This window comes from Tauraco erythrolophus, chromosome 29 (assembly GCF_009769465.1).
Source record: "Tauraco erythrolophus isolate bTauEry1 chromosome 29, bTauEry1.pri, whole genome shotgun sequence".
NCBI classification, from domain to species: Eukaryota; Metazoa; Chordata; class Aves; order Musophagiformes; family Musophagidae; genus Tauraco; species Tauraco erythrolophus.
In genome coordinates, this window is record NC_141493.1 from 782,003 (window position 1) to 801,776 (window position 19,774).

Sequence of the window (19,774 nt, forward strand, 5' to 3'; positions counted from 1 at the left end):
GCCTTTCTCCCCAAAGTGGGGCCGGACTCGCACCCTGCTGCCCCGCAGGCGGGGCAGAGCCGGGGGCAACCACCGTGGGATGCTCTTCTCCTCCTCGGAACCCTCCGCCTGAAAGCAGAGGCAGCAGCAGCAGCTCCTCTGGATGTCATTTTGTTGCTGTTTTTTCATGACGGTTTCCACACTTTGTGAAATCCGTACCAATGCTATTGCAAACTTCCCCCTCCTTCCCTCTCCCCGTTTTTCCTTTAGCAGTAGCTGCAGGAAAACCAGAAATGATGGAGAAGGAGCTGTGAAAACGTCAGTAACACCTTCGCAGATCCTGGTGGCAGCACGAGGACTCACGTCCCGGTACCTGCGGCTGGAGGGAGGTGGGAATTGCTGGAAACGAGACCCTGCCACGAGGTGTGTTGGAAATCAGGAATAACTGCCCGCAGGCATTGCTCTTGCTGCTGCCACAGGCTTTCCCCACAGCAACATGGGAAAGAAGACGGCTTTATTTATTTCTTTTTTTTTTCAAAAATCTGAAAACGTTATTGCACAGGGATTTGGGGGGCAGGAGAAGGACCCGGGATTGCTTTAGTGTGGCCTTTGGCACTGGCTGCGTTTCAGGATCTCGATGCCCCTTTCCCTAATTCTCACAACGCTGCGTAGCCTTGGGATGAGCCGCAGCCCTGGGACGGCGAGTGGCCGTGCCCGGCCTCGGGGGTGTCTGCTCCAGGCAGGGCAGGATCGGTCCCAGCAGAGATCCATGCCTCCATCTCCTCTCCCATGAGACGCGGTGCTGCTCACTGCCGCGGAGGGTAACGGGCTGCATTCACCGTGCCAGGATTCCATCCCTCCAGCCCTGTCTGTCCCCCCAAAGCCACCCTGGGGTGCCCCAAGTGAGGAGAAGGGAACCCACCAGCCCTGCCCAGCCTCATCCTTTGTCCCGGAGGGCCCCACTCCCTCCACCCAAGCTGTGTGTCTGTAGGGCAAAACCCTGTGGGAACAGGCTAATAAACAGGGAATCGAGTGACCTCAGCCCTGCCCGCGCAGGCAGCCGGCAGTGGGCTTTGACCTTCTCTGTGCCCAGGATACACTCTGCCTCTTTCATCATTATGGATGCGTTTGCTCCCAGGAGCTTTGCTCGGAAAACAGGATGTGAGCGTGTGAGATGGCTGCCCCCTCCTCAATACGCCAGAGCTCGAGCCTGCCGGGACGCTCCGTCCCCGCCGCTGTGGGAAGCAGGGCTTGCCCTGAGCTGGGATGGCAGCACCAGGGTGGCACCGGGATTATACCCCGTGCTCTGCCATGGGCTGCTGGGGAGGCTGTGCCAGGGCAGCTGCCAGGTCAAAGGACCTACCAGATGTGCTGGGAGATTTAAGCTGCTGCAGATGCACAGCACAAAGCATCTGCTTAAACCCCTGTAAGGCGGGACATGCGCTGCCCTGCGAAGGGAAGCGTGAGGGTCCGGTGGGGTGCTGAGCGCACCTTCACCAGCCCGTGCTCTGAAAACGGCAGCTTGCACGAGAGCCGGTGAAACAGGATGGTTTTAGGATTTTTATTATTCTGACCCAGAGGATTTTTCCCGTTCTGCCGCTGCCTGTGCCTGAGCCCCGGCGCTGCGGCTCCCAGAGCGGCACTTGGGAGGAGAGTTTCTGCAGAGCCGAGAGTTTATGGACGGCTTCCTCCAGCCTTACTGGGACAGGCAGTACCCAGCGGGGCGAAGCCTCTTCGCAGCGTGTTTATGTGCTGACAAGGAAACATGATGACAGATAATCCCAAACAACTTCAAAGCGAGATTCGGGAATCCGATATGGAAACTATTCCTGAAGTCTCAGTGCGGAGAGCCCCAGACTAATTACTGCTGCAGCCGTTAAGGGCAGAGCAGGACCCGCTGCCAAAAGCCCAGTGCCCGGCCCCGTGCCCACTCCGCCGATCCCCGCGCTCCCTCCCCACGCCGCACCAGGCGGCCGAGGGGATTTGGGGTAAAATGATGCTCCTTGAGCAGCTCTTGCGTAGGCGGAGGGTACAGCGTCGCACGGTCCCCACTGTCCCCGGGTGCCTGCAGGGGCTGGTGCTCGCTCTGGGGGTGCAGGTGGTGACACGGTGCGTGGCTTCGTGCTGTGCACAGCTCTGAGCCCGCGTGGGTTTGCTGCGGAGCGGATGTCTCGTCAGCCCCGTTGCAGGGCGGTGTGGGTCCGTGGGGTCTCTGGGCAGGGCTTGCTCAGGGCCCTGGTGCAGGTGTGGATGTGGGGAAGCTGTGGGGTCCTGGGCTGGTGGGACTCACACGGTGTGGCTGGCAGTGCTTGGCAGTGACAGTGGTGCCCATGGAGCCCCAGCCTGCTGCCCTGAACCTGCCCGGGGCTTCCCCAGGGAGTCTGTGTAAGTAACTGGTATCTCGAAGCTCTTGAGGGCTTTAGTGGCCATCGGGCTGGGACGTGTGAGCCAGGAGGAAGGGCACTGTCGCATTCCGAGAGCACATGTTGTTTCTCTGGAAATACTTCTTTGGAAACCGGTGAGGGGGACAAGTGCTGGTGAGGCTGCAGGGGTGCGGTGCCCATCCCAGGGTGCTGGGGCTCACAGCTCTGGCTGGGCTGCGGTGGTGAACCTCACCAGCTGCCCTTGCCCTTTGGTCTGGGCGGGGACTTGCGCCAGCACGGCTCTGGCTCTGAATTCCGTGGATGGGCAACGCTTTGCAACACAAGCCTGGCTCAGGAGGGGCTCTGGCACCGTCTCTCACTGGTGCAAAGCTGAGCTGCACCTCTCTGGGTGCAGCAGTGCCTCTCCTGCTCCGCTCCCTGCACCCCTGCTCCAGGAAAGGGCTGGGGACAGACAGGCAAAACCCCTCAAACGCTCTGCCGGCAGAGTCAGTGCCGTCACTTGCCGCGCTGGGTTTGCTTCCCGACCCTCTGCTGCCGTGGGAAGCTGAGGAAGTCTGAGCCGAAGGGGAGAGCAGTTAGGTCCTGGGGAGGGGGATGCCCATGCCCCTGCTGTCGGTGTGCCTGCTGTGGGTCCCACCATGCGCGGGTTTTTATCACTCGTTCTGTAACTGCAAGTATGCAAACGGCGTGCCAGGGGAGAGAGAGCAAGAGTTCCCAGCTATAAAAAGCTTTTGTTTTATCCTAGTGTAGCATCAGCCCGGCTCAGCCTTGGCAGAGTGCGAATGTGCTGCGTGTTACGATGCTGGGAGGCAAAGTTGGTGCTTGCCTGTCACTGCCCAGTCTCTCCTCTCCTCCTGTCGAGCCTCAGCCCCTCCTCACTCCCTGCCTGCCCTCTCTGGGCCCAGCCAGCCTTGCCGAGCTCACAGGTGCAATTATGGATTGAATTAAAACTGTGTTTAATACCTGCGGTGGCAGGTCATGGGAGCTTGGGCAGGGGTCCGATAGCTGGTACCCTCCTCCCTGCCAGCTGGCCCTGCACAGCCTCGTGCACCACTTGGATGCACAGCCTCGTGCACCACCTCGATCCACAGGCTGGATCCATCTCTCGAGCGGATGGATCGAGCGCAGGGACTTTACGTCCACTTCAGCAGGAGTGCCAGCAGGAAAATACTTTGCTTAAGATCGAGGAGGGTGATTTACAGCTGGCGCAGGCTCAGGGTGGCAGGGCTGGCCGGAGCGGTTCCCTTCGCCCTGGTGGGGGTCTACGCTAGAGGACCAGCTGGAGGTGGGCTCATGACCAGCTGGAGGTGGGCTCATGTCCAGCTCTCTGTGAACAGTCACAAGTTGTTTCCCCAGGAATCTACAAAAGGGTATTTGAGCTCCTTGCGGGACAAAGCCCTGCCATCCATCCTGCCCTGGTCCAAAGGACCATTCCTGCTCCCATGCCAGGCAGCGCTGGGCATCGGCGTGGGGGGAGGCTGACACTGCCGGCAGGTTCACGACTCCCCGGCACTCAGCGTTGCCCTGGGAGGAATTTGGGACCTTGCGACATCTCCACTCTGGTGCAGGCTCTGTTTGCGGGAGAATTGCCCCACGATGAGGCCTCCTCCAGGAGCTGCTAATCCTCTCTGCAAAGGGCTCTGTAGCTGCCACTTCTTATGCCATCTCACCCCTCTAAATCCATGACCAGGCGACCCTGTGCCCCCTCAGATGGGGGGGCCTGGTCAGGCATCTCTTTCCTCCTTCCAAACCGTCCGTGGGCTCCATGTGCAAGGAGAGCTGCGCTGCTCCTTCCCTGCATCCAGCTCTCCCCAAGCATGGATCTTCCCCTAATCCATCCCGGCTCTCTCTCTACGTAGACAGAAGTATTTTTAAATATCCATCGTTTATTCTGTAGCAACAGCCAAGGAGTGCTCTGATCCATGGCATAAACATATTTTCCCAGAGTTTTCTAAACAGCCACTTGACCCACTGGCCAGCACTTCCCCGCGGGTGTCTCCGAGGCTGGATCTGCCTCCCTCTGCCTGTGGGCAGGGAGCTGGGCCAGCGTTCCCGGCCCGTGGCAGGGACAGCCAAGGGGAGAGGATGCTTTTCCTGGTGCCTCATCCATGGGCTGGAGGGTGCAGCTGGGCTCTCCAGCATGGCAGTGGGCTTGGGTCGAGGGTCTAGAGTGGAGGGGAATGGGGGTTGGGCTGTGCAAGACCCAGCATCTCCCTGCTTCAGCTTTTCCAGCTGTAAACCGGGACCAAGCCATCGAGCCGCGCTACTTCCCTTGCCTGGGACTCTCCTTCCTCTCCCGATTGAGTCGGCTGCCTGGGACAGGAGGAGGGGTCCGAGCTCTCCTGCCTGGGAGTGGGAGGAAGAGTCTCATGTAGTGTCCTGAGAGAGGACAGCGGAAGTGGCATTTTGGGTGCCTGCTTTGGCACCTCCAGAAAGCCTTGCTGGGAGTGTTTGTCCGGCCGTGGGCAGCGTGTCCGTCTGTTACTCACTTTGAATGTGGCGGGAATGGTCCCATCCAGGGCACGGTGACCGTGGAGATGGTCTGAACACGCCGTGAAGGACCATCTGCGGACGTTACAGTGCGTTCTCCCACAGATGGTCTGTGGTGGGCACAGGCTGGGCTCCTGTGGGAGTGGAGGAGAGAGGGGGAACAGAGGTGAGGGGGGGAAGTGGAGGCAAGGGAGGGGAGTCACCAGCCCCCAGTTACCCAGTGGAGTTGTGACATAGCAGGGCATCCAAGCCCAGCGCCCTCGTTATCCCTGGGCATTCCCACAGATGCTCTTGCTTTATTTTTCAGACACAAATTCCAGCTGCAGCTCCGTGTTGCCATCACACGCTGGAGTTGCGTGTGCAGCCACGTTAAAAAGACTGCGACTTTCCCGTGCGCATCCTGCTTGTGCCATGCGCCGTTCCAGCGGGGGCACAAACTGCCCTGGAAAGAGCAAGTCCGGGGCTCGGTCCGAGCCAGCAGTTAATGCCAGAGCTGGGAGCTAAAAGGGTTGCATCAAGCCCTCCCCTTGCTGCTTTGAAAAAACCAAAACAATCTTGTAAAGATCGAGCTTGTAAAAGTGAGGCTTTGTTTTGCCAGCTCATGAATGGGAAGAAACGCCAACTGGATAATTTTTTACACATATTTTGTCCTCTTTGTCACATTCCCCCATTTGGCTGAAACTTCAAAATGCCATATTTGGAGAGCGCCTGTCTTAGAAGTTCCAGTATTTGTATAAATAGCTGATAGTGAAAAAATTACCCATTCTGGAGCCCGCCCAGGGGCCCTCGGGAGGAGAGAGCTGAGGGCAGCGATGGGGCTGAGGCTGCCAGGGCTCTGGGGCACCCAGTGTCTTCCAGTCTGAGGTGCTCCTTGCTGCCATGTGAGCAGAGAAGGGAGCGTTTGGGGGTCTGCAGAACACCAACGCCCACCCAAAGCAGGAGAGGAGCAGCGGGGGTCTGCCCACTCTCCTCCATCTGCTTGGAAGGGGGTTTGGGCATTAAATGTGGAAATGAAATTGGGGCGGTGAGGGTGCCCTGGATGGGGGCTGTCATCTTGCCATCCCTCTGCTGACATAGGGGGGTCAGGGTGTTGGTGTCCCCACCAGGGACACCCTGTCCTGCCCAGGGAAGCCTGAGCAAGGTGAGGGGTGTACAGAGAGGGGCAGGTGCTTGAGGGAGACGTAGCAAAGTCCCGGGGTGCACGGTGAGGGTTCAGAGCAAGGGGTGCAGGGGGAGATGATGGAGAGGGTGGAGAAGGACCAAGAGCAGGGCGGCGAGGGGTGCAGGGTAAGGGGTGTGCAGAGGAGGACCTGGACGCGCAGTGAGGGGCGCACGGCGAGGGGCCGAGGGACAGCGGGGGGATGCCAGGAGGAGCCGAGGGTGCCCGGCCGGAGGGGAGGCGGTGCCGCAGCCCGCTCTTCCCTCATTGATCTCCGGAGCGGGGGCCGCCCGGGGCCGCCCCGAGCCTTTAAAGGCTCCTCCTCCCGGCAGCGGCCCGGGAGCGCCGCGGAGGGGAGCCCGGCTCCGCCGCAGCCCCGCCGGTCCGCCCCGACGGCTGCTCCGGGCTCCGGCGGCGGCGGCGGGGAGCGCACGTCGGGGCCGCGGGAGCCGTGGCCGGCGCCGTGCCCCCAGCCGTGCCCCTCGCCGTGCCCCCTGCCCGCGGAGATGACGCCCCTGCCCGCCGGCAACGGCAGCGCCTGGGGGGCGGCAGCGCTGGGCAGCGGCAGCAACTGCAGCGGGGCCGGCAGCCTGAGCCGGCAGTGGGCGTGGGGGCCGCCCTGAGCCTCACCGTGCTGGTCATCGTGGCCGGCAACTTGCTGGTGGTCGTGGCCATCGCCAAGACGCCGCGGCTGCAGACCATGACCAACGTTTTCGTCACCTCGCTGGCTTGCGCCGACCTCGTCATGGGCTTGCTGGTGGTGCCGCCGGGGGCCACCATCCTGCTGAGCGGCCACTGGCCCTACGGCACGATGGTGTGTGAGCTGTGGACCTCGTTGGACGTGCTGTGCGTCACGGCCAGCATCGAGACGCTGTGCGCCATCGCCGTGGATCGCTACCCCCTCGCCATCACGTCGCCGCTGCAGTACGAGGCGCTGGTGACCAAGGCAGGGCGCGGGCGGTGGTGTGCCTGGTGTGGGCCATCTCTGCCTTCATCTCCTTCCTGCCCATCATGAACCACTGGTGGCGGGACAGGGCGGATGAGCAGGGCGGTGCGCTGCTATGGACGACCCACGCTGCTGCGACTTCGTCACCAACATGACCTACGCCATCATCTCCTCCACCATCTCCTTCTACGTGCCCCTGCTCGTCATGATCTTCGTCTACGTGCGTGTCTTCGCCGTGGCCACGCGGCACGTCCAGCTCATTGGCAAGGACAAGGTGAGGTTCCTGCAGGAGCCCCCCAGCCCTGGCTCCAGGAGCAGCCGGCGGAGACGGCCCTCCCGTCTGCTGGCCATCAGGAGCACAAGGCGCTCAAGACCCTGGCATCATCATGGGCACCTTCACGCTCTGCTGGCTGCCCTTCTTCGTGGCCAACATCATCAAGGTCTTCTGCCGGCCGCTGGTGCCGGATCAGCTCTTCCTCTTCCTCAACTGGCTGGGCTACGTCACTCAGCCTTCAACCCCATCATCTACTGCCGCAGCCCTGACTTCAGGAGCGCCTTCCGCAAGCTGCTGTGCTGCCCGCGCCGCGCCGACCGCCGCTCCACGCCGTCTCGCAGGACCTGCAGCGCTGCCCCTCTGCCTTCAGCCCCCGGGGAGGTCCCTCGCAGGGCAGCAAGGCAGCGGCCCCCGGGTGCGCCGGGGAGGACGACGAGGCTCGGGCAGCGGCAGCAGCAGCCGCTGCAGGCAGCCGGACGGAGGAGACCAGCCCGTCCCAGGGCAGTGGCCACGGGCAGCGGCCCCTGGGCGAGTCCCGCTGCAGGGCACCCAGACCACGCTGTGCTCGCAGCTTGACGAGTAGGTACCCGCAGCGCTCGCTCGGGGGGCTCGAGGGGACCAGCCCTTTGGGGTGCCACTGGGGGGGCTGTCGATGCCAGGGCTGTGGTCTGATGGCGCAGTGTGGAGCTGGAGGGCAGGCAGGGCCTGGGGTGAGTGGGAGAGGTACTGGGGTTCCCAGCCCCACACCCCTCTGCCTTTAGGTTTCCCTGAAACCCGCCACTCAGCTGGGCTGCAAACTGGGATCCCAGTCCAGTCCCGCTTTGGTCCCTTCCCAGGGAACCCCCAGCCCGCCATGATGGGGGTCTGCTGTTCTTGCTAAAGAAAAGCACTGGTGGTGAATAGGGAAGCAAACCAGCCGAACGGGAACGTGTCCCAGTCCCTGAGATTTCCCCCCTTCTCCCCTCACTCCCACTTTCTGCTGTTGAAGAAGGAAAACGGGGGGAGCCTCTCGGCAGGGAGATAACCGGGGACTTGCTGTCGCCAGCTCGGGCTCTGCAGGTCGCTTTGCCCCCTGATATCAGAGTGTAATTCTGGGAAGGGAATTTATTTCATCGCCCTCCATCTCTCGCTGCCGCCAGCCCTGCGGATGGAGATGAGCTTCCCGGAGCTGGCAGCCCGGTGCCAGGGCAGAGGGCTGGCAGGGGTGTCTGTGCTGTGGCTCTGCCCTGCCAGACTCCTGCCTGCACCGGTACGTGGGTTTACACCTCCTTCCCGCCCGAGTTTTTTATTAGTATAAACAAAATGTGAATTATTCTGGTTACTGTGGATTTTAACCGGGTTTTGCTGTTCTGAAACCCCCAAAGACAAGAGAGGTTCCTGCCAGCCCGCACAGGCAGAGCCGCCATCGGCAGAGAAGTGCAGAAAGAGGTGCCAGCAAGCCTTTCCTGAAGTCTCATGTTCTGGGGAAGGATTTGTCCGTTCTGGGAACATGGATGGTAAATCATGGGAAAGGTCTGGGCTCTTCACCGCACCGCACTCTCCTGTTTAAGGTTTGCCAGCAGAGAGATGCCAGCAGGTCCTTCCATCTGACTGCCAGCAGCCGAGAGCCGGGAAAAGAGTGAGTGTCGGCGGGGTCGGGGCGATCATCCCTCGCGGCGTCTCCTCTGCCCGCGTTGGCCGCTGCCTTCCCCGGGGGAGCGCCGCCTTGGCCAGCCCGCAGGCAGCTGCCCGCTGTCGGGCACGTGAGCCCAGCATCAGCCTGGCTGCCTGCTGACATCTCCCACTCACCCAGGGATGCTTTAACCCCCGTCGAGGTGGTCGCCTCTGCCGCGTTGGCTTACGGGCTGCTGGAGCACCAGACCTTCATGTGGTGCTTTGTTGCCCAGCTCCAGCCCTGGATCCCCCTTCCTGCCCACTGCTCCCCGCTCCCCTGGGGCGGTGGCTGTCCCTGTCCCCGGGGCTACGCCACGGAAAGCGCGAGGGTTGAGCCCGGTGGGTGATGCTGCGTCACGTCCCACCCTCTTCTTGCAGGGCCGGGCGTTGCGAAGGGGACGGAGGAGCGTGCTGGTGGCACTGGCGCCGGATGGACCCTCCGTGCTGGATGGACCCTCCCGTGCAGGTGCCAATCTGGAGGAGAGGGAGGCTCTCCCGGAGCGCTCGCAGCCACAGCAGGGCCTGAGGAGCCGGTTCCTCTGTGCCGTTGGTGCTGGAGAGCTGGAGCCAGCGGGGAAAAAGCTCCTGCGCCGCTGGCCAAGAGGCAACGCATCCTCGGGAACGTCCTGCGAGCATCCAGCCAGGGCTGCTTCCTGGCATGGCTGGCAGCGGGACGTGGGGGCTGGCAGCTCTGCTCTCCCGAAGGACACAGGACCCCACCATCCCGGGCTCGGCCGGGTTTCGGACAGCCCGTCAGGAAGGGGAGAAGAGCTTCCTGCAGGCACGAGCCCTTCCCGGGATCTCCGCTCCATCCCTGCCCCAGCCGCTGCGTTCCCAGGGCTGGGTGCCATCCGGGAGCCGCAGCGATACCTTTAGCGAAGGAAGAGCCCAGGGGAGCAAGGGGAGCTCCGAGCACGGGGGACTGGGCAAAAAACGTCAATTATGCTCTTGTCAGATCTCCTCCTGTTTCTCCCTCTCCGTTCGGGGCAGATGTCCGGGTCTCTGGGGACGGGGGAGGCGGATGAAGCTGGAGGAGCAGCAGCAGGGACAGGTGGGGAGAGCGTTGTAGGGGGGTGGGTTTCACCCCGAGCCCCCCGTACCTGACCTGGGTACGTGGGGCAGCAGGGTGAGGGCAGCAAAGCGAAGCTCTTGCATTAACCTCTCTGCTGCCAGCTTGGGGGTGGGTGGCAGGGCCAGTCTAGCCCCGAGCTGCTGCAGTGGCCCCTCCGCCACCTTGGGGTGCCGTACGGAGCTCGGGGTGCACGTACAGACGGGCACTCGCGTTGGCAGCTGCGCCCCCACCACGCTGCCACGTGGCGACTTTTGGGATGATGTTGGTTGTAAATACGTCACGGCGACTGTAAAGTTTTTGTCTGTCTTGTCTCTCCCCCCCTCCCTGTGTGAAATAAATGTTTGAGTCTCCGCGACATCCTCGAATCGGTGCCAAGCCGAGGGACACCACTGCCACGTGCCATATAGCTGTGACCTTCCTGAGGGCTGCCCAAGGCTCGGGGTTTGTGTCCCCCCCCCAGGGGTTTGCCAGCCTGGGGATGCATCGGAGAGCTGGCACCACCATCCCACCATAATTTGGGAGCATTTTACCACCACGAACATTTGCTTGGGAGAGGCAGAGGATTCCCATGCCAGGGTGATGCACCCCACGCACCTGCAGATGGATGCATCCAGGCTGCCCTGGCCATCCTGTCCCTCCCTGGTACCCCGTGCAGAAGCACCCAGTGCCACATCCTGGTGCTGGGGAAGTCCCAGCTCCTACACGGAGCCTGCGGGGTCCAGCTGCAGCCCCAGGGACTGGGGTGCCAGGGGTCTCCCCTGCCAGGATCTTCCCTTGGTGTGTTTTGCTTTCAATACCAGCGAGGATGAAATCACTAAATAAAGAGAAAAACGCGGCTCTCGGTGCCTGGTTCCGTTTCAGACCTTCAGACATCGGTTGGGTGGCTCCGATGGCTCCTGCAGGGCTGGGGTCTCATCCCTGCAGCTGACCACGAGCACAAGCAGGTCCTGCATGTCCCTCAGCCCCCCCATGGCCCCATCCCCCCGGGGTACCTCTGTGCTGAGGGGACACAGTCCAACGCCAGCCCAGGAGCAGTTCGTTACCCCCCAAGAGCCGCCGTGTTAATGAGTAATGGCAGGTGAGCCCTGGGAGGGGCTGAGGGGGCTGCCCCAGGGAACGGAGGTCCCCAGGTCTCTGCATATCCCCCTGGCAGGGCCAGTGTCCTCATCCCTAATCAAGCTAAAGCTGGCTCAGATGGGCTTCCTTGCCAGCTGTAGGTCCTCCTGGGGGTGTGGGGTGATGAGGAGTGGTGGGTGCGTTGTTGCCAGCTGGTGGGAGCTGCCTGCCCTCCCAAAGCACCTGTGCGGCATCCCCAAACTGCACCACCCTGGGGGCCCTTTCCTTTATTAGCAGCAGGCAACCAGGTGCTGGTGCTTGTTGCTCCCTTGGTGCTGCTCTCCTGGCTGGGTATGGGCAGGGATGTGCTCAGTGGTCCCTTGGGGTGGCTGTGTGGTGGGGGCAGCTTCCCCTGACACCCCAGTCCCTGTGCTGGGGTGTGCTGCTGGATTGAACGATGATGCTGGTGATGCCCATGGTGTTTGAGGTGTCCAGGTGCTCTCTCCGTATTAAATGCCTCCTGAGCTGCTCTGGTTGGCTGGATTTGCTGGGGGGGGGGGGGCACAGACTGCCCCAGGCTGGCTCTGTTTATGGTGCTGCCCAGCTGCATGGAGGCTGCTCAGCCTCTTAGGGCTGGTTTTGTCTGGAAAGGCATTTAACTGGCTTTTCCTTTCCCCAGATGACTTTATCCTTCCCTTAGCCATGCTGCCCTTGCCGAAGGGATGCTGGTGTCCTGGTGTGAGCTGCCTGCGTGCTGCTGTCCTGGCTCCGGACATTTGGGACTGGAGAGTTTGCTCTCAGTGCTCCAAAGCCACATTTCTTCCTCGTGTTTCTGCTCCAGACCAGTCCAGCGCTGCTTTCCTCTGCTGTTTGTCTCGCAGGAGCTGGTTCCTGCTGCCAGTGCTGGATCTGCTGTGGAGGATGAGCAGCTCTTCTCCTCCTTCCAGGTCACTGCCAGAGGAGAGGCCCGTGGCTGCCCTGTGGGGTACGGAGCCCAGGCTGCTTTGGTGGGACCTGGTGGTAGGAGTGAGCAGGGAAGCGGTGTCTGGGCAGCTGGGGTGGGTGGTGCACGGAGTGTGGTTCCCCCGTTCCCATGGAGCCTGTACCTGGGAAACCCTGCCTTGGCTTGCATGGGCAGAGCTGGTGCTGCATCCCGGCAGGCTGCCAGCTGAGCACAGACACCCGGAGCTGCGTGGTGAAGGAGGATGATGACTTCTTGGAGCACCTGGTCCTGCTGCGAACGGTGAGATCCGAGGCTTGCCGAAGGGCCCTTCAGAGCGAGCCTGTGCCCCTGTAGTGGGGCTGGTGGGTGGCCGAGCTCCCTGCCACGAAGTCTCTGCTCGGCTCCGCAGATCTGCCTGGATGCCGATGCCAGGGACGAGCTGCACGTGGTGGCTGTTGACTCGAAAAACACCTATGGAGATCACAAGCCGGTGCCCATCGCAGCACTGCGGACCTCGGTGCTGCCCATGGTAAGCGCAGCCCAACGCGCAGCCCCTGGCCACGGGGTGGTAACTTCACCCTGGGCTGGGGTCAGGGATCTCTGAGCTCCGACTCTTTGCAGATCAGCCTTAAGGGGCTGGAGCTGGTCCCTCCCATCACCTTCGTGCTCAAGTGTGGAGCTGGGCCGGTCTATCTCAGCGGGCAGCACGTCACCCGTGAGTGTGCCAGGGCGAGCGTGGGGGCTGCACTGGGGACGCTCCGTGGGTCCCACGGTGGCTTTAGGGGCAGGTTCACCCCGGGGACGGAGGGATTGCTGGTCTGAGGGGGGATTAGTGCTTGTTTGCATTTGTGGGCTCAGCACAGTGGTCTGTGCTAGCTCCCCGCTCTGCCTTTGCTGCCACAGGGTGGGATGGTGTCTGTGTTCCCACTGCCAGCGTGGGGTGGGATCGCTGGCTGTGCTTGGAGATAGGTTGGGGTGGGGAATTCACCTCCCCTTGGTGGGCCACGGCCACCTCCTCCCGCTGCAGCCCTGCATCTCTGCTTCCCAGTGGAAGATGATGCCAAGTCTGAAGCCCACGAGGAAGAGCTCTTGGAGGAAGATGTAGGTGATGAGGATGATGATGATGATAGAGCATCATAGAACAGCTGCAGCTTGGAGAAGACTTCGCGGCTCTGGGAGCAGAGCTGGTGTGATCGTGGGGACACCCTGCACCGGGATGATCCTTGAACAGGATGGATCCTTGCAGGGAGACACAAACTGTTGGGGCTTTGGCTCATCCTTTGTCTCCTCTCCTTGCCCTCTCCATTCCTACTGTGCTCCCACAAATGCTTTTTCCTCTTTATTGCAATAACAATGGGAAAGTGCAAATATCCTGGAGTTAATCTGGGCTGTGCTCTGGTGCTTCCATGCCAGCCGCTTGCACCTGCTCCCCTGTCCCTGCCTGCTGCTTCTGGCAGGTCCCTGCTGCTGCCCAGGAAAATGTATTCCACATGTGCAGTCCCTGCCATGCTGTGGGTCGTGCTGCTGTACCCCGTGGGTCTGGGGGGGGGGGGGGGGGGGCAGAGGTGCCAGCAAGCAGCCCCTGGGCTGCTGCCCTGCCTGATGCCCGGGCAGGGGGCTCAGGGCTCTCTCAGCCCCAGCATGTCTGGAGGAGGCTCTGGATCAGGGCTTGTGTGTCCATGCAAACTCAGCCATCCCTTCGCGAGGAGGACACGATGCCCTGGTGCCGCAGCCATCGTGCCCTCCCTGCACAGCCCTGGCACTGGTTATCCCATGAGCTCCCTTTGTTCTCCATGGTCCCGATAGTCCTTTTGTTCCGGTAGGAATCACTCTGCCCATCGCCTGCTTGGATCAACAGGACAAAGTCGCGTTGCTGTGATCATGGCAGCCTGGGAAACGCAGCCAAAAGCTGCCCAGAACAAGCAGCCGCTGAAATAATATAATTAAAACTCCTAATTGAGAAAATTGCCCAAATCGTTACATGGATGATGTTAGCTGGCAGCGGGGTTGACTTTAAAGGGGAGCCCTGAATCTGCAGGAAGGGAGCAGCGTGTAGGTCTTTTTTTTTTTTTATTTTCCCCACTTATAATGGAAAAAGCCGCGGAGATGAGCCGGTCGGTGCGCGGAGGGAAGATTGCTGTCGTCACGCTGTAATGGCCTGCGAGAGGCTGGAGATGGGCCTGGGTGAAACCAGCTGCCTGCCCTGATGGGCTGCAGCCTGGCAGCGCGTCAGCCGCTGGCGTGGGCAGTGCCTGGCCCCCCAGCTCGGCCGCGGGATCGGAGGGTGATCGTGCACAGCCTTTGCCTGGGAAGGGGTTTGTCGGGCATCACCTCCCGCAAGGCGAGCGTGTGCCCCGAGTCCCTTCCTGCGCCGGGGCTGGAGACGTGTCCTGCGATGGGGAGCAGAAAGCCGCTGCCACACACAGCCCTGAGCTCCGGAGGTGAGAGGGGGGGAGAGAAGGGGAAGAGCAAAACTGCAATGAACAATTAATTCATCCAGCTTTTCCCTGCCTTCGCCTTGCTCCCAGCATGTGGGATTGTGTTTGGTACTTTTGGAGGGAGGATCAGAGCCATGAGCATCACGTTGCTCATTGAAACAGGTGATTTGGGCTTATTTTCCCCACTGGGACCAGCTCTGGGACCTGTTGCTGCTTGGAGCCAGTCAGTGTGACAATGCACTGTCCGAGGGGTGAGGGGTCTCACCTGCTTCCCTGCTGCTGGGGTTGAAGGTGCTTTGTGAGGGCCAGAGTGTTCTGGTGAGTCTGGGGGTGATGCACCCCTCCTGCCGCCCGTCCCAGAGGTGTTCGGTGGGTGCTGGGCTCAGAGGAGCAGGAATAAAGGCTGATGAATTCATTGCTCCTAATTCCTCAGGCGGGAAGGAAACACGCTGTTAATTGGGAAGCTGAACGCTGGCTGCTCGGTGTGACCCAGCAGCTGCACTGAGGCATCGTGCTGGGCACGGATTAAGCTCTATAGAGAAATCTGGGAAGAAAAGGAACACAAAGTGGATTAAGGTCAGTGCCAGTGAGTTTGCACAGTGACATCTTTGACTCCCAGTATGTGTCAGGGGAGCATCCGACAGCCAAATGCACAAGCAGCTGCCACAGTGCCCGCGGTCACCTCATGCCAGCCATGAGCCCCTCACTGGAGCCTGGTCTGGTGTAGCCCCAGCAGTGGGAAAGGGGACGGAGCATCTCCTGGAAGGCTTTGGCATAACCATGGCAACCGCTAAGTAATTAATAGGTGAGTCTCAATGTCAGGGAGACAAAACAGGCATGACCAGAGTGTGCCAGACGTGGGGCTGTACACCTGCCTGGCTGGGCACAAAGAGGGATAGTTTTGCCCCAGTCCCTCTCCTCATCAGGAGGGTCAGATCCTGCCCCACTCTGGGCACAGGGGTGGCTGCAGCAGGCAGATGGGGTGCACGGCCGAGGTGCCCACATGGGCAGAGCTGGACTGAAATTGCTGTGGTCTCACTGTGGCTGGTGAGAGGGGCACGGGGGGGGGGGGGGGTCTGCTCCCCTCTGCACCCCCAGTGCAGCCCCCGAGCAGGAGCCTGCCTGGGATGCAGCTGCCCGTGAATGCTGCCAGTGGCACAACTTCATCCTTTGCTGTGGGTACTTTGTTTGGGGACGTGTGAGCGGCTGAGGATGTATCTTAGGAGGGGGCTGCTGAGATGTGTTACAAAACTCTGTAGCTGGGTGCAATTCTCCACCGGGTTCCCCTGGGAGCTTCCAAAACCTGCCGGGTGGGTTTTGGTCTTAGTGGGTCTGGTACGTGAGGGCTCAAAGGTGACATAATGGCTGCTACAGAGAGAAATAAACAGGGTGGCAAGTCCGGGGCTGGGAAAGGGTGGGAGATAATGCATGGAAATAGCCCAGAAAATCAAAGTTGGACTGTGGTGGGTGGTGAGACGATTCAGTGGGCAGGAAGGAGGGGGTGCAGGAGCAGCCCGGGGGTCTGACAGCGAGCACCGTGTGCCGGGGATGGGAAAGGTGCTTGATGTACTCCTTGTCCCCCATCCCGTTCCCTTTGCAGCTGATTACATGATAACGTTGCTGTCGGCAGCACGGTGCCAGGGTCTGTGAACACACCTGGGCTGAGCCCCCTGCACGGCAGCAGCAGCACAGCCCGTGCCAGCTGCGCCAGGCTCAGCGTTTGAGGGGAGCCGGGTGACCTCATTGCAGGGACGGACGAGTGGGGTGCAGGCGCACGAGGTTTTGAGGCAGCGCAAAAGTAGCAGAACATCTCTATTTGTTTATCCATTAATGTCCTTTGTTATTTCCAGACACATTAGGAGCTGTTTTCTGGCTCAGCTGCTGCTTCCCATTTCCTTCTGTGGGCAGCTGCCCCTCCACCAGCTGCACTGGGGCAGGGCAGGATTGGTGCAAACACTTTGTTTAAAGGGGTGTTGAGGAGACCAGATCTCGGTAAGTGCTCGCCCTGAGCCCGTGGTCAGCCCCACTGCTTCTCTCCTCTTAGCCTCAGCCGTAACTGCCGCTGAGCCCGGGGCTGGCTGCCCTCCCGACACGGGGCTGCTCGCTGGCATCGCCTCTCTCCTGAGCCCCGATCTCTATTCCTCTCCCCAGCAGCCCGCAGGACGAAGCTGCCATCCTGAGGATCCTCGCTGGGTGCGGAGCAGGGTCCTGTGTGGCTGCAGGGGCTGTGATGAGGAGCAGGACGTGCCCCACGGACACCTGAAACCTGCTACTGACTGATTTTGGGGTGCTGAGGCTGACCAAAACGAGGGGTTTCTTGGGTTTCAGCCACAGCCATGGAGCCCGGTGGGAACAGGGACATGGCCAACGCCACCGTCCAGGAGCTCGCCCTGCAGAACCGCTCCGACGCCAGCGCACAGTTCACCGGGGTGCAGCTCATCCAGTCCTTCAAACCCCTCATCATCCCTTGCTATGCCCTGGTCGTCCTCGTTGGCATCTTCGGCAACTACCTGCTCCTCTACGTCATCTGCAAGACCAAGAAGATGCACAACGTCACCAACTTCTTCATCGGCAACCTGGCATTCTCCGACATGCTGATGTGTGCCACGTGCGTGCCCTTCACTCTGGCCTACGCCTTCAATCCCCAGGGCTGGGTTTTTGGGAAGTTTTTGTGCTACTTCGTCTTCCTGATGCAGCCCATGACGGTTTACGTCTCCGTCTTCACGCTCACGGCCATCGCGGTTGACAGGTAAGCGCTGGCGGGGCGGATGGCACGGGGGGGTCTGGGTTTGTCTCCCCAAGGCTGCTGCTTGCTCGGCTTGGGGTGTTACGTGCTGAATACTCAAAACTGGAAGAGAAAAAAATCCCGTGGATCTTTGCAGTCTCTCTGCAGCCTTTTCTTTAGCATCAGGACTCGCGTGGAGGAAGCACACGGAGGGCGTTTGGCTGCTATTTTTGTGTCGGGAAGTGACACTGTGCAGTTCAGGCTTCCCTGTCTGAAACCATCATCATCAAAATCCAGACCTGCCAGCAGCCAGCTCGCACGAGGGCTTGTTGGAGTTCGCACCCCATCCTTGTACTTTGCTGGATAAATTTGCACCCAAACCACGCTGTGCTCTGGCCCCTGGGGGGGAAGCACTTGTGCCTCCCTGAGCGCAGGGTCTGATGGGGGGCGGTTTATAAAAAACCGTGTTTCCTCCGCTCATCAAAGATGCTCCAGACCCTGTGGGGATGGCTGCGATGCCGGCAGTGCCTCCGGCAGAACCAAGAGTGCCTCTTGTGCCTCTCATGCTGGTTCGCTCTGCCCCAGGGCTGGGCAGCGGCAGCGCAGGGAGCAGAGCGCTTGGCACGAGAAGGAGCTGCGGAAAATCAAATTCCTGCTGCTGAAGACATCTCTCTGGGAGCTCGCTCAGGGCAAGCCCTTGACCGTAAGATGAGGCAGCACGGAGGAGTGGAAGGTGCTCAGGGGAGGAGGATGTGAAAGAGGAATTGTTGGCTTTTATTGTTATTCACTTTGTGCTGCTGCACTCCTCAAGGCAGGTTCGGACAGGCTCCAGGAGGGATGCTCCATGCCCTGCCCTCCCAAGGTATCCTGCTTCCCGAAACAGAAGTGACCTAGTGCTTCCATGAGCCCCACGGCCGGGCAAGCGGATGCAGTTGCCCCCCCTGTCCCCAGCCAGCCCTTTTCCAGCAGCCGCTTGGAACCAAGCCCCTGCTCCCGGAGCCGGCGGGGCTCCTCCTCCCATGGCCCCAGCCCTGCTGCCAGCCACCCCCTGCCTGGGCTGCTGGGGGGATGCTCTGGGGCTCGGGCTCCAGCGTTTCTCTCCCTGCAGGTACTACGCCACCGTGCACCCCCTAAAGAAGCGCATCTCGGTCACCAGCTGCATCTCTGTGGTGGGGGGCATCTGGCTGCTCTCCTGCGGGCTGGTGGCCCCCGCCATCGCCCACACGTACCACGTGGAGTTCCGGCAGGAGGGCTTCGCCATCTGCGAGGAGTTCTGGATGGAGAAGGAGACGCAGCGCCTGGCCTATGCCTACGGCACCCTGATCGTCACCTACATCCTGCCCCTCTCCGCCGTCTCCCTCTCCTACATCTGCATCTCGGTGAAGCTGAGGAACCGGGTGGTGCCTGGCCACCCCACGCAGAGCCAAGCCGAATTTGACCGCCTGAGGAAGAGGAAGATCTTCCGCCTCATCGTGCTGGTGGTGGCAGCCTTTGGCATCTGCTGGCTCCCCATCCACGTCTTCAACATCATCCGGGACATCGACATCAACCTCATCAACAAGCACTATTTCCTCCTCATCCAGCTGCTCTGCCACTGGTTCGCCATGAGCTCCTCCTGCTGCAACCCCTTCCTCTATGCCTGGCTGCACGACCGCTTCCGCGGGGAGCTCCGGAAGATGTTCACCTGCAAGAGGAAGATCATCCCCACCACGAACTGCGGGGCTGCTGGAGGTGTGCTCTGAGGCCGGGGTCCTGCTCCCCAGACCCTCTGTGGCTGCGTGCTTTGTCCTGTGCATGGCAGAGCTTTCCCTGCTGCTGAGGGGTCGGGGATGCCCGTCCTGCCCACGGGACCAGAGACAAAGGAGGCCATCCTGGCAGCCCAGGTATTTGCAGCACTTGCTGCAGCACCTTCCCTCCGCCTGCCCTGTGTCGGGGTGCTCAGCTCTGCTCCCGGCATACCCTGAGCTCCCTTTGCCTCCAGGACAGCAGCTGGCATGGCCAAAAATGCATTTGCTGCAGCTTTTTCCTGCAAAGTCCCCCTGGCCACCCCCAGCTGCGTACCCGCAGCCCCCCCAGCAAGACCTGTCGCTCCTGCGAGGCTTCCGAAGGCAAACGGGGCACCTCCCCGGGGGGCACAGGCTGCACCCATGCGGGGCTGCCCTCTCCCCTCCCAGCTGCAGGCAGCCCCCCTGGGCAGTGCATGTGGCCCAAGGGCCATCCCCATCCCCAGGGCTGGCTGCTCCCTGGCACGTGCCCGGGATGCTGCGGTCCCATGGGCTGGTGTAGCCTCAGGCCGAGGCTGCCGGGCTTTGGAGGAGATGGGAGGGACCAGAGCATCCCAGCATTGCGGGGTGCAGGGTGGAAGCTCCTGGGAATGTGGGGTGGGGAGGGAGGGCAGAGCAGAGCTCCCAAAGGAGACAGTGCCCAGACCCACGGGAGGGGGGGCAGGCTGCGTGCTTCGCTTCGGGACCTCGTGGTGTCATTACTCTAAATTAATGAAGGCAACACGCCCGTGGGAGTGCAGGGAAGGGGTGAAAAGTGTTTCCTGGAGTGACGGCTGTCTGCAAGCTGCTGGGAGCAGCTGCCCCTTCCATTAAATGAATCCCACAGCTCTCACTAAATCCGTGCTTGGCTTTTGGAAATGGTATTTCTCTG

General features: G+C 61.2%; 3 protein-coding genes across 3 annotated transcripts; all 3 read left to right on the forward strand.

The window, feature by feature from the left end:
- Window positions 1-6,518: 6,518 nt before the first annotated feature.
- ADRB3 (adrenoceptor beta 3) lies at window positions 6,519-8,822 on the forward strand. Its single transcript, XM_086628153.1, is given in 10 exon segments — window positions 6,519-6,615; window positions 6,618-6,953; window positions 6,956-7,057; window positions 7,060-7,308; window positions 7,311-7,331; window positions 7,334-7,459; window positions 7,462-7,554; window positions 7,557-7,766; window positions 7,769-7,811; window positions 8,783-8,822. Coding segments are annotated over 10 exon segments (1,317 nt in total).
- A 3,284-nt stretch (window positions 8,823-12,106) lies between these two features.
- On the forward strand, window positions 12,107-13,096 carry LOC147526650 (nucleoplasmin-like). Its single transcript, XM_086627987.1, has 4 exons — window positions 12,107-12,256; window positions 12,366-12,485; window positions 12,578-12,671; window positions 12,984-13,096. Exons 1-4 carry the CDS (start codon window positions 12,107-12,109, stop codon window positions 13,094-13,096), a joined length of 477 nt encoding a protein of 158 aa, XP_086484113.1.
- Window positions 13,097-16,730: 3,634 nt separating this feature from the next.
- Window positions 16,731-18,861, forward strand: LOC104378654 (prolactin-releasing peptide receptor-like). The gene is made up of 2 exons (XM_009985719.2): window positions 16,731-17,143; window positions 18,228-18,861. The coding sequence occupies exons 1-2, from the start codon at window positions 16,731-16,733 to the stop codon at window positions 18,859-18,861; spliced, it is 1,047 nt and encodes a 348-aa protein (XP_009984021.1).
- Window positions 18,862-19,774: the final 913 nt, after the last annotated feature.

Excerpts from the sequence above, each read along its gene's own strand:
- LOC104378654 (XM_009985719.2), top strand. The coding sequence starts at position 16,731 with ATGGAGCCCGGTGGGAACAGGGACATGGCCAACGCCACCGTCCAGGAG. Across the intron at positions 17,144-18,227 it reads ACGGCCATCGCGGTTGACAG|GTACTACGCCACCGTGCACC; the intron begins GTAAGCGCTGGC and ends CTCTCCCTGCAG.
- LOC147526650 (XM_086627987.1), top strand. The coding sequence starts at position 12,107 with ATGGAGCCTGTACCTGGGAAACCCTGCCTTGGCTTGCATGGGCAGAGC. Across the intron at positions 12,486-12,577 it reads GGACCTCGGTGCTGCCCATG|ATCAGCCTTAAGGGGCTGGA; the intron begins GTAAGCGCAGCC and ends GACTCTTTGCAG. Across the intron at positions 12,672-12,983 it reads CAGCGGGCAGCACGTCACCC|CCCTGCATCTCTGCTTCCCA; the intron begins GTGAGTGTGCCA and ends CTCCCGCTGCAG.